The sequence below is a fragment of the Lygodium microphyllum genome, chromosome 10, assembly GCF_053477565.2.
Source record: "Lygodium microphyllum isolate KBCC chromosome 10, Lygodium_microphyllum_v1.1.10, whole genome shotgun sequence".
NCBI classification, from domain to species: domain Eukaryota; kingdom Viridiplantae; phylum Streptophyta; class Polypodiopsida; order Schizaeales; family Lygodiaceae; genus Lygodium; species Lygodium microphyllum.
In genome coordinates, this window is record NC_141144.1 from 141,183,626 (window position 1) to 141,196,798 (window position 13,173).

The window sequence follows — 13,173 nt, forward strand, 5'->3', positions numbered from 1 at the left end:
CTGGACAGCTTGATGACGCAGGATATCATGTATGTTTTGGAGACTCTGCATGGAGATCACTCGTGGCAGACTTGTGATTGCAAGAGGTGCCAAGGCTGGCAATCTCTGCCCCTTGATTGTATCAGCTTCTTCCCTTGATCATGTTTTGTCTGTGGGTTCTATCCCACATGTATTTCTTTGGCATGCCCATTTGGGCCATATGTCTTTGAAGGGAATGAAAATGCTTTCTGATTTGCAGTACTTACCGCCCCTTGATTATGCATGTTTTGATTCATGTGAGCATTGTCTTTATGGCAAGCAGACTAGGTCTACCCATAAGAAGTCTGGTCAGCCACGCATGAGTGAGCCCTTGGTATTGATACATTCGAATGTCTGTGGGCCCATGCCTTGTCAGTCTATGGGTAATGCAAAGTATTTTGTTACATTCATAGATGATTTTTCACGAAAAGTTTGGGCTTATCCCATTAAGCTGAAATTCGATGTCTTGACTGTGTTTCAGAGATGGCTTGCATTGGTTGAGAACCAGTCTGGGTATAGGCTAAAATGCCTAAGGACAGATAATGGGGGTGAGTATGTCTCACATGCTTTTGAGCAGTTATGTAATGAGAGGGGTATTAAGCGTCAGTTGACCGCCCCCTATAACCCCCCCCCCCCCCCCCCAAAAATGGTTTGGCTGAGCGAATGAATAGAACCATCCAAAAGCGTGTACGTAGTATGCTTAGCCATGCAAGCCTACCACAAAGCTTTTGGGCTGAGGCAATTAGTACAGTTGTGCATGTCATAAACATATCACCCTCTAGTGGTTTGGATTTCCAAGTTGCAAAGGAGATATGGACTGGAAAACCTCCCTCTTATGCGCATCTCTGTGTCTTTGGATGTGAGCCATTTTGCCATGTGCCCAAGGACAAGAGAAGTAAGCTGGATCCTAAGAGTGTCAAATGCATTTTCCCTGGTTATGGGGATGTAGGCAAGATGGGTTACCGTCTCTGGGATCTGCATGCGTGGAAAGTCATCCGCAGTCATGATGTAGTCTTCCATAAAGACAAAATGCATAGGCAGTGATAGTCACTCCAAAGGGCTAGCAGTCTGAGATAGACTCCCTGCATAAGAACGACACTTGGGATTTGGTTTCCTTGCCTACATGCAAGAAGGCTTTGCCATGCAAGTGGGTGTACAAGCTAAAAAGTACCCTTGGACATCCCAAGCCGGCATACAAGGCTAGATTGGTAGCAAAGGGTTTTAAGCAGGAGCATGGTGTGGACTTTGACGAGGTCTTTTCTCCTGTGGTTAAATGACCACCCTGCGCTTAGTCTTGGCTTTAGTTGCTCAACTTGACTTGGATTCATACCAGATGGATGTCAAGACGGCTTTTTTATATGGGAACCTGCATGATGAGATTTATATTTATATGGAGTAGCCTAAGGGCTTTGCAAAACCTAGTAGGGAGCATCTAGTGTGCAAATTGAAGAAAAGTCCACTTCCGGCTATGTATTCACCTATGCTGGAGGTGTTGTTTCTTGGATGCCCAAGGTGCAAAAATGCACGGCCCTTTGTACTACAAAGGCCGAGTATGTTGTAGCCACTGAGGCTTGCAAGGAGGCCATTTGGTTGGGTCATTTAGTTGATGACCTTGATATTGATGCTATCCCTACACTGTATTCAGATTCTACGAGTGCTATTCAGTTAGCCAAGAATCTGGTCTTCCATGCGAGGACGAAATACATTGAGATGAGGTATCACTTCATACGTGGGATCGTTGAGGACAAGTCTGTTGATTTCGTCAATATCTCAACTGACCAGAATCCTACAGATCTGCTCACGAAAAGCCTCTCTACAAAGCGCTTTGCCTTCCTCAGGAGGTTGATGAGTGTGGGATGAGATGACGTATTTCCTCATCCTGTTGTACATGTGTACATATTATACTTTTTTTTTCTTTTTCTTTTCACTCCTCACTGGGACAGATTCACCTTTAAGTGAGAGATTGTTGGAGGTAAAGGCGCCTCTGCCTAACCGCCTGTATATTACTACACTGACAGTCACCGCCACTGCACACTGCAAGTGGCGAGCGCCCATCACCGTCACTTTATTTTTTATTCTTTTAGTGACAGTTTGAATAAAGGAAAGCCCGATCACACATTATGACTTGGTGGCCCTTATCCTTTAGTTCCTTGGTGTTTCTTCATGCCACCCATTAGAATATAGTGTCAATCATATATTGTGCATCTCTTCTTCATTGGTTTACCATCCATTTGCACCTTCTCTTGCACTAGGTTACACACTTAATATTGTGTTGGCAATCCTTATGCTCTTCTCTTACACTAGGTTACACACCCAATATTATCTTAACAATCCTTACCCTCTAATTCCTTGGTGTTTCTTCATGCCATCTATTTGAATATAGCGTCAATCATACATCGTGCATCTCCTTCCTTATTTTACTATCCATTTGCACCTTCTCTTACACTAGATTACACACCCAATATTGTATTGGTTGTCCTTATCCTCTAGTTCCTCAATGTTTCTTTATGTCACCCACAAGGAAATGCCCTTAGTCGTGTGACTTCATTAACTATAAGAAAAAATAGGACAAATCATACATTGTATCCATTCTTCCTTGTTTTACGTGCATCTCCTTCCTTATTTTACTATCCATTTGCACCTTCTCTTACACTAGATTACACACCCAATATTGTATTGGTTGTCCTTATCCTCTAGTTCCTCAATGTTTCTTTATGTCACCCACAAGGAAATGCCCTTAGTCGTGTGACTTCATTAACTATAAGAAAAAATAGGACAAATCATACATTGTATCCATTCTTCCTTGTTTTACTATCCATTTGCACCTTAAACTAGGTTGCACACCCAATATTGTCTTGGCAGTCCTTTTCCTCTAGTTCCTCAGTGTTTCTTCATGCCACCCACAAGGAAACACCTTAGTCGTGTGATGTTCAACCTTATTTTGCAATGTCATTAACTATAAGAAAAAATAGTGCCAATCATACATTGTATCCCTTCTTCCTTGTTTTATTGTCCATCTATACCTCCACTTGCAGTAGGTTACCACAACCATGAGAAGCTATTTATATGGTGGATCCACAATCTCTCATTGATATTCAAGGATGAGCACAACATGGACCTATTGGCGATAAAACACAACTTCACTTGAGACTCCTCTTTAGTTAAAGTTATCACTCATGACCCTCTTATAAAGGCTCACACGTTAGAATTAAAATAATAATTATACACTACTTATATGTAATGATTGCTGTAAGTACATATACATGCAATTTACGCAACACACTAATTACTCCACTTGGCTCAAAAGATAGCAAACCTTTGAAACAAAATAGGCCAATATAGGGCGAGCCAAAAGGGAGCAAGTATATTTCAACACCCAATCTTCTAAACAATGCAAAGACAAGGCATTGTCTCACATAGGAGCTTACATATATACGGTAGCCTCTAATATCTACACTCCTTCGAAAGAAAGAGTTATAATTCTCTGCCTATTTGAAGCAGGATAATGTTTGTAAAAAAGAACTTCCAACAAAGAAGACACATAAGCATATATACGGTAGCCTCTAATATCTACACTCCTTTGAAAGAAAGAGTTATAATTCTCTGCCTATTTGAAGCGGGATAATGTTTGTAAAAAATAACTTCCAACAAAGAAGACACATAAGCAACCTTAGATGCATAAGATTCATTAATGGCCCTCCAACAAAAGCCTAGCTTCATACTCTTGCACCTTTGCTCAGTTGCAGAGACTACCATGATTGCTTAAAAATTTGTGTGTTGACTTTCAAGGCCAGTAAACTCCGGTAATGCTTTCAGTAGATCCTCACAAGTCCAGAGGAGCTTCAGCCTTCCTCCAAGCTACCGGCTTTCTCTTATAAGTCTTATGAGGTTGCGGATGAATTTCCATTCGATCCTGTTGGGCATATTCCTATTGATCATGGTGGGAGAGAATAATAGGTATGTAAGCAGACAGCTTCACAAGAGAGCTACAGCTTCACAACTCCAGTAATGCTTTCAGTAGATCCTCACAAGTTCAGAGGATCTTCAGCCTTCCTCCAAGCAACCAACTTTCTCTTATCGTAATTATAGGTCTGTAAGCAGACAGCTTCACAAGAGAGCTATCTGCCCCTAGTAAGGGGAGTACAGCTTTCATACTTCCAATGCACATATTACTATAAGAATGAATATGTGCATTCAGCCTTCCTCCAAGCAACACTCTTGTTGTGACAACAGGTGTGTAGGTGTGTAGTACATGGACAGCCTCACAAGAGAGCTATACATCGCTAGTAAGTTGAGTAATGCACATATTATTATAAGAGTGAATATGTGCATTCAGCCTTTCCTCCAAGCAGGCACACTCTCTCTTGTCATAATGACAGTTGTGTACTCAGATGGCTTCGCAAGAGAGCTAAACATCCCTAGTAGGTTTTAGTACAGCTTTCACACTTCCAATGCACATATTACTGTAAGAACGAATATGTAGACAGCTTCAGCACTCCAGGGAAAGCTGTGACCACTCCAAATTTCAGGCTTCCTGCAATCAATTTTCATTCATTCTGAACTCCCTATTCTCATGCCTTGTATTGTGCTAACCCTACGCCCTACAGACACCAACCAGAAAATAATCCTGCAAATAGATAGTGCAAGGACTATTTATAACATTCTGGCAAGGGACAGTAGAATACTCTAGGTTCACCGCACATGTGAATACTCTAGCTTCACCGCACATGTGAATAATGAGAACTTAGAGAGCATCCAGGGATGTTTGGAATCTGCCTATTGAATTTCACAAAGTGCACCTTTCCCAGTAGTAGAAAACAGACGACTTGAATTTGTGCTGCTTGGTTAAGCTTAAAAATGACAACTAAAGCCCTACACAGCAATGGAACAAAGAGCAAACAGCAAACAATTTTTAAGTCCTGTGTACTGCAGGGTCCAAAGAAAGGAAAGCAAATTCAATACACCATTGCATGTATCCTTTGTACAAAGGATGACAACTAAGCCCTACATGGCAGTGGAGCAACGAGCCAACCGTTAGGTAATTCCAGTCCTGTGGATAATTCCAGACCTGTGCACTGCAGGGTCCAGATGAAGGAAAGCAAATTCAAAACACAATTGCATGTATCCTTTGTGAGCAATGCATGTCATGTATCCTTTGTGAGCAATGCATGTCATGTATCCTTTGTGAGCAATGCATGTACTCGACTTATCATCAGTGGCATCAAACTTAAATTGATTTCCCACCTAAAGCATATACAAAGTAGACCAGACATCCACATAAACACGAAACAAATTCACGCTTATTCACATGGGATTCATAGATGTGCATGTCCAGACTATCAAGAGATTATATAAAACACTGATGCTGTGCAAAAAACTGATAATGAAGGCTTTGGATTCTTTCACCGGCAAATAAATCTTCTCACAACAGATCATTGAAATCTTGGTCTTGGGGGCCATGGCTCTTGATATTCATTACACCAACTTGGGAAACTAGGAAACATCCCAAAATTTTGAGCATATGAAGTAATCGTTACACCACCTTGGCGACTAAGAAAACCCCAAATTTGAGCTTAGCCATCATGCTGAGGTATACCACCACTCACTGCATGCTGGTTGAATGAAGCTTCCCTTCCAGAAAATACAAGACAGCACTTGCAACTCTCATTTATCCTCAGCTGGACCATGACACAATGTACTGAGAAAGAGAACGATATTCACCCCATTCTGCAGTTGTGAAATAAAAGGAGTTAATACTTTAAAACTTTGATACTACCGTAAATACTGCACAATAAATATAATCAACAGCTACCAGCCTTCGAGTCAATAGTACGCAGAACCACCACCAATGCCACCGGGAGGTACACCATATCCAGCTCCTGGCCGGCCACCATACAGTGATGAGGCATAAGCACCTCCCCTTAGCTGTACAAGACAGTAGATTTAGCTTAGACTAATGGCAAGATAGAAGAGACTGAAATGCCAAACAAAACCCAAAAAAGGTGATAGGTAAAAGAGATTCACATACAGGAGGAATGAAATCTAGCATTGGAGGGTGAGAGCAAAGGTCATGTGTATGCAGATTTTCCGGTTGGGTCTTTGCTTAACCATCAGGAGTTTTCTAAGAGTTTATAATCTCATCTTGGAAGATAAAATCTTGTCTTGACATTATGAAAACATTGCTGATTTAAAGAAATTCTAAAACTTAAAACATGGATCATTCATTGTTCATCTGGCAAAAATGGTCTAAAAACTGAAAAAGTGCAGTATGTTTATGCAAAGTACAGCCAAGTAGTAGTAGGAAGAACAGGCTAGCAACCAGTTTAAGACCTGCAGGAATTGCAGCGTGTGCACTGTTTTCAGGGAGAATGCAGCATTCGTTTATGGACTGATCTTCTTGTAGCATATAAGACAATTATCCTCTTGTAGCATATAAAATCACTAGATGATAATTTATTAAATAACACATGCTACCTTACTATTATGACACAGACAAACATTTACAGCAGTGAGAACATAAATTCTACACACATCTTTAACACTGTTGCCAATACAGCAATTCATTTAACAACCAAGATACCTACAAATTGTTTCTCGGAGAAAAACTGCAATTGTTCATTAAGCCAATCTTCTCGTAACATATAAGATCACAGAAACTGATGAAATAACAAACACAACCTAGGTTCATCACTAGAAGCAAGGTGGAGTTTGTTAATCATGCCATGGAGTAGACCAATGACTACATGACCCAAATTCTACAGAAAAATGTTTGATTCTCTTGTACCACCCAAAATATCCAGACATTGATAAAAGCATACGCCTGAGTAATCCACAGACTTCAAGAGGAAGGATAATATGTGCCCTTGTTATAATGGAAACACTATAACAAGAGCACAATAATAAATTAGTGACTACTAGAAGGCCACAAATATAAGCCAAGAGAGAAGCTAAGAGCCACAATAGCATTGCCCATATGCACGGATAGGACAGCTTGCAAGCCAAATGAATGGCAAGCCTGGATCAAAGAGGGTGGACACATGCTAGCAGCACAATGAGTCAGAAGTAGCAAAAAGGTGAAAAGCATTTCCCATATGCATGGATAGAACAGCTTGCAAGCCAAATGAGTGGCAGCCCTGGATCAAAGAGGGTGAACACATGCTAGCAGCACAACAAGTCAGAAGTAGTGAAAAGGTGAAATGCAGTATAGATTATCAATAAGAAGGTGGCCAAGGTAGACCCCACTAATAGGAAAGCTAAAAGGAAACAAACCCCCCCCCCCCCCAAAAAAAAGAAAAAAATCCTAGCTAGCTGGCTGAAATAGATTCCTACAGATTCTCGAAAGCTAAGACCTCTGTTCCTCACCTGGCACAGACCACAAATCTGTGGCATTGAAACTTTACCACATTACAGAAAAAAGAAAAAAGTTGGTGTTTTTTAATTTTTTACCCAAAAAAAATCTCCAAACATAGACATCTTCTGGAAGCCTGCTATAAGGACACCAACCACTACTCGCCCAAGCCCAAGGAGATGCGTGATGATAAAGTTACTTGCATAGCTTTCTAGCAACCTGCTTGAAGTGCTAATTCCTCCACCAGGATCAGCCCAAACCATATGCATGCTAAATAAAGCAGACAAAGTCTAGCTCAAGAAGACACCATCATAGAAGGACAGCACATCCTATAGTACAGTTCTCTTGCAGACACTTAAAAGTCCTGATCCTTAGTGTACTCAACCAGCACTTTTTCAAACATCAAAAATCAATGGCATTTTTAATTTCCATATTGTACAAGACATAAAATCATCTCTTCATAAAAACCTAAGACATTAAGTTTACATGTACTTTTGTCCACACATCAAGTAACTCAAAAGGCTGGAACAGATTTTTTGTCGAAGGACCAAAAACAATTCAAAGGGCTCAAGAGAAGTGCTACTCCTTATTGATTAAGCAGCACAAGCATCTTGTCTTTTAGGGCTCAGAGGCAACATGCATAAGCATTTTAACAGCTGGATGCTCCATATGGCTTGTGAAAGCCAGATCAGATAGCCTTTAATCCGCCCATAAGATTAAGAAAAGTATAGCCCATCAGATGGAATATGACCCGCATCGAGTTGTCACACTTAAAAAACCAAGAGAATGTACCTCTGTAGCACTAGACAGGTAGTCTCCTGCAGCCGGCAGTACAGAAGAATGACTGACTGATCCAAAAAGAGAGCTTGCTCCCGCACCTATTATACACAATGTAATGAGAAAGACATGAAGTGGCCTATGATTCAAGGTAAAAATGTGCCCAACTTATCAACACTAGTAGGTAGGACATAGAAGATTTCTCATAACCACCTGCAGCAGTTGGCAAGACACTTCGACCTCCAAGGGCAGAGCGTGCCAAAGATACCCTAGTTTGAAAAAGTTTGGCAGTCCACAAAATAAGGACACTAGCAATGTCAATTGGCATGACTCAAGTATTGAAACTGTGAAAAAGCTAAGACTATACCGAGAAGGCTCAAGAAGACTAGAAGCACCCATATCAGTATAATCAACTCTAGCTCTTGGGTAACCTCTGCGGGCAGAATCATAATAGGCAGCTTCTTCATCCTGTCAAGGAGCAGCAGATAAATATCAAATCCCACTCATGTTTAAAATAATACATCAGGATGAAAATCAACTCATGCTTACCAATGTGGGATATGTTCTCTTGACTCCAAGGCCAGCTTCTGCATAATCACGTACAGCTGGAGCATATGCATATCCTCGTTCTGGTCTTTGGGCATACACCTCATCCCGTAAGGTAGGTTGGTCAGAGTAGCCCCTAGGCCTTGGCAAGCTCATGGCTGCTCCAGCAGTGTAGCTTTCTCTGTACATACCACCACTGCCCCTCCTAGAAGAGCTGCCCCTTCCTCGTGAGCCAGATCTGTTTGAGCGAATCCCGCGCGTATATTCGGTGTCTTCATATCTACCCCTGGTTGCACCTCTAAAAGGAGGGCGAGAGCCACCAGTACCTGCCATCATCAACCAAGGACTTTGTTTGAAAAATCAACAGCTGACATTACTGAGTAGTTCCATAACTTGGAGTGAGGGAGCATTACCAATTGGGCCAACCTTTGCACCCCTTGATCGCTTATTATTTGGCCTGTCATCGGGAACAGGTCTCTCATCCCCTTTCCTTTTCATGCCCCTTGGACCAGCACGAGCACCTTGAGGCCCTTTACCCCTTTTGAAACGAGGTTGGGCACCACGGGTTAAGGAACCTACATGACAAATTTTTCACAATCTCATTTTGCAAAAACTCGTAACACCTACAAAATACTGCAAACAACAGAGCCACTGAACCATTTGCATGTCTAACAGGCTCTCACTTTTCAATTTCTTCTGTTTGGAGGGAATCCCACCAACTGGGTAGGACCCACGAAAACCCTTTCTGTTCTTCTTTCTTAGAGTTGGCTTCGACAGCTCCACTTTCAATTTTATCTGCAAAGAAAAATAACGATTCAGACAACTAAGGATTATCCGAGACAACAAAATCTTAGCCTCCCAGCTGTAAAGAGCTCCAAGAGCCAGAAACCTGCCAAAACTCACATTAGCATCCCCATCTTCCAGCTCTTCATCATTCAATGCCTCAATGCATGCTAAAGCAGCTTCCCGAGTGGCATAGTTAATGAAAGCAAAGTCCTGCCTTTTGGATTTGGGCATATTCTTCGCCATCACTATCCGCTCAATGTCACCGTATGTACCGAAGAGTTCCTTCAGTTTAGCATCATCCCACGATGCAGGTAAACTATCAACATACACAGCCTTGACCTGTATACAAGGTTCATGAATTATAAGAACCATATTTCTATACAAGAGGATTAATCACTTACATAGAAATCGGAAGTATCCACTTGTACAGATCTCATAAATCATGCAGACTGACAATACCTCCTTAAAAGCACACCAAGTCACATTATCATACATTGTGTTAGACTCCATCAAAAAAACCAACCTTAGCCATGGCTGCTTCATCTGGCTCACCAAAGGATTCTGCCCATGAGACTTTAGCAGACCGGTCGGTACCAAAGACAGCATCACGTCTACTTAATCGTTTGAATGCATTCACAGCATGACTGTGAGCAGAGAACTCCAGAAAAGCATAACCTCGGTTAAACCCTTCATTGTTTGGGTCATCAACGAGCGTCATTTCCTCAATGCCATCCACTCCATATTCCTTCAGTTTCTCTAATACCTGTGTTTCGGGATTAAAGGTAACAATCAGAATGTGCTCCTTAACACTGATGAAAAGACAGTGGAAAACCTGGGAGAGGAAAGTCCATTAACCTACTTGGTCCGATTTCCAGGTCTTGCACAGGTTCCCCAGAAACAATGTGTCGTTGTCCTCACTTGGTACAACATTGCATTCTTTGTCCCGAATCTGTCAGAACCATGCGAGCTTACATATTATCATAATGAGGTTGGTCATGAAGAATTACAAATGGATTGGATAGCATGAAAAATTAATAGTAACCTTGGTCCTTTCTAGTTCCACAGTGGCTCTTTTTGCTTGCTCCTCGTCAGCAAACCTGACAAATGCGTAACCCCTATTTTTCCCAGTTTGAGGATTTGTCCTTAACCGTATCTCCACCACCTCACCAACAACCTGAAATGCTGCCCTCACATCGTCCTCTGTAGCCTCTTTGTCTAGACCACCCACGAACACCTCAAGTCTCCTCCTCTTCTGCCTTTCTGTGTCTGGCCTCTGCTCAGGCAAGGAATCTTCCTCCTCTCCTTCTGCCTCCTCCTCATCATCATCTTCTTCTTCATCCTGCTCATCCTCTTCCTCTGCCTCTTGCTCAGTACCACCCTCATCTCCTTCCCCATTGTCTTCCTCTGCACCTTCAACAGCATCAACTGCCTCCATCTCTTCATTGGCAGTTTCAATGTCCTCTTTCCCTTCTGCAGTATCTGCCGCGATCTCCACTTCCGTGGCAGCAGCCGTTATAGTTGTCTCCGATTCTTTCTTCACAATCACAATATCTCCATCAGCCCCTTCATCTTTGGTCTCTTGTTTGGTCTCTTTCTCCACATGCGAAACTTCCACCACTGTTTCTGACATAACTTGCTGACCAGGTTCCTCTTCCTTCATCACGGCATCCTCAGCCTTTTTCTTGGAGTTGGTGGCTTTTGTCTTCGCCCCTACTGTCTTAGACTTACTGGCATCATCGGCTGCAGTTTGAATAGCAGCTTCTTCAGCGGGCTTAGCCTCTCCATTGACATCAGTATCTTCACCACTGGGTCCAGTCGCTGCACCTTCTGGTTCATCCTCAATCTCAATTGTTTCAACTGGTTTTGCTGGTTCATCCTGCTTAGGTGTCCCTTTCATAGACTTTGCCGTTTTTGGTGGCCCTCCCTTCTTTGCAGGAGGTGTGCTCTTGGTTGCATTCCGAGTTGACCGCATAGTTTCTGGCCACTGGTCCAAGCAATAAATCAAGCCAAAAACACAAACCAAGTTGATCTGACTACCATGCAGATTCAGTGAATGTGGATAGTCAACAAGAATAAGATTCTCAGTGTCCGACAATCACACAGACTTGCACGTACCACCAACCGAATCCATTACAGTGCATGAAATTAAAAGGGAAACGGTTGCACGTCATGCAGAAAATATAGAAAAGTAGATGAAAACATCAACGGATCAAACAGCTGAGTCATTCAATCAATGGACCCACACAGGCGCTGATCAGCGAAGACATATTCTTCCTTCAACGGAGCAATAGAGTCCTTCGTTCAATTGAGTAACAACGAGGAGAAGTTTCCGGATAAGGTACCAAACAATTGCCCTCTACGAACGTGACAAAGACAATACCACATGTACACAAACAGCCGGCCATCATTTGCGGTTGACTATGGGGAAGCCATTGCAGGAGAATAACTATTCGTGAGTTTCCAGCGTACATCTACTCGTCGAGCTTAGTAAACGTTTGTTCTCAGCAAGAAAAGAAACAAAGACGTGGTGGGAGATTGCTTTCCCAAAAAGGAAAGCAGGAACAGAGCGTCTCGAGGAAAAAGGAGGTAGGAGCACAGCACCTCAAAAGGTGCTACGTCGTTGCAACGGCCAAAAGCCCTAAGAGCGTTAGGAGGAGTAAAAACGGCCAACTCTGAAAAACCCTAATTCGACATAAGAATTGCGTAAAAAATCGCAGAAGCAAGAAGCGGAGCTCTTACCGGAGACGACAGGAGCAGAGGACGGTCGGCCCTGTGAAGCAGGGAGAGAGCTCAAGCGTCAGCAGAGGGAAGTTATGGCGTCCGAAGAAAGAAGCTGGTTCAATAAACCCTAAAGCAACAACAACAACAAAAGGACCTCTGCTTCCAACGGCTACAGCAAAACCAAACGAACCGAAGGAAATGTTTTTAGACGGCCTCTCTCGACTTTAAACAAAAATGAAAATACCCATTTGGGCAAATATCTCCTCTCCAAATCTACTCGCGACTAGAGATAGTTATTCCCGAATGGAAGTTGGGTCGCACCCAAGGCTATAATCGATCCACTCCCAATTAACCTTCGGTTGCGGCCTGGGTCACTCGGGTGAGTAGCGTTCGCTTCCCCCACACCTTCACTGTGCAAACTCATTCAAGTGTTAACATAGCCTTGTATGCGCTATACAATTCTCTTTTTTTCTTTTCCAATGCACATGCCAATAGCAGTGTTATGGCAATCAATTACCTTCTTTCTTTTTCAAATATTCAAACTCTTTGCTTGAAAATCTCCTCCCCTTAACCCAAAGTGTGACCACAATATTAGCACGAGGAGGGAAGCCTTACGTTAAACCTTACAATCCTCTCCATGACTTGACCCTAAGAGATTACTATTGATATGCACTAGGACCGGCGAAGCACTAGTCATTAGGGCAAGGGCAAAAGCGATATTCAACCCCTCTCTCTCTCTCTCTCTCTCTCTCTCTCTCTCTCTCTCTCAGCATCTTCCCTATTGGATATACCCCAAGCCCATAACTTAATTTGTGCAATATATAAATGACACACTATTCTCTCTCGTTATTTCTCACAACAACAAAATGTGTGTTTGCAGGAGGATAGGTAAAATAATGAGATCTCATTGATTGTTCACACATTAAACCAATAAATAAGAAAAGACCAAAGTATTATCTATTTTTCAAATAGCTTTC

The 13,173-nt window shown here is 42.3% G+C and overlaps 1 protein-coding gene across 1 annotated transcript; it reads right to left on the reverse strand.

Moving 5' to 3' along the window:
- Positions 1 to 5,396: 5,396 nt before the first annotated feature.
- On the reverse strand, positions 5,397 to 12,422 carry LOC148030635 (uncharacterized). The gene is made up of 13 exons (XM_087686972.1): positions 12,215 to 12,422; positions 10,518 to 11,459; positions 10,335 to 10,424; positions 9,999 to 10,238; positions 9,593 to 9,814; positions 9,373 to 9,484; positions 9,103 to 9,264; positions 8,693 to 9,015; positions 8,511 to 8,611; positions 8,357 to 8,412; positions 8,159 to 8,244; positions 5,831 to 5,943; positions 5,397 to 5,745 (listed from the first exon to the last, which is right to left on the reverse strand). The coding sequence occupies exons 2-12, from the start codon at positions 11,445 to 11,447 to the stop codon at positions 5,842 to 5,844; spliced, it is 2,424 nt and encodes an 807-aa protein (XP_087543098.1). The 5' UTR covers positions 11,448 to 11,459; positions 12,215 to 12,422; the 3' UTR covers positions 5,397 to 5,745; positions 5,831 to 5,841.
- Between the last annotated feature and the right edge of the window lie 751 nt (positions 12,423 to 13,173).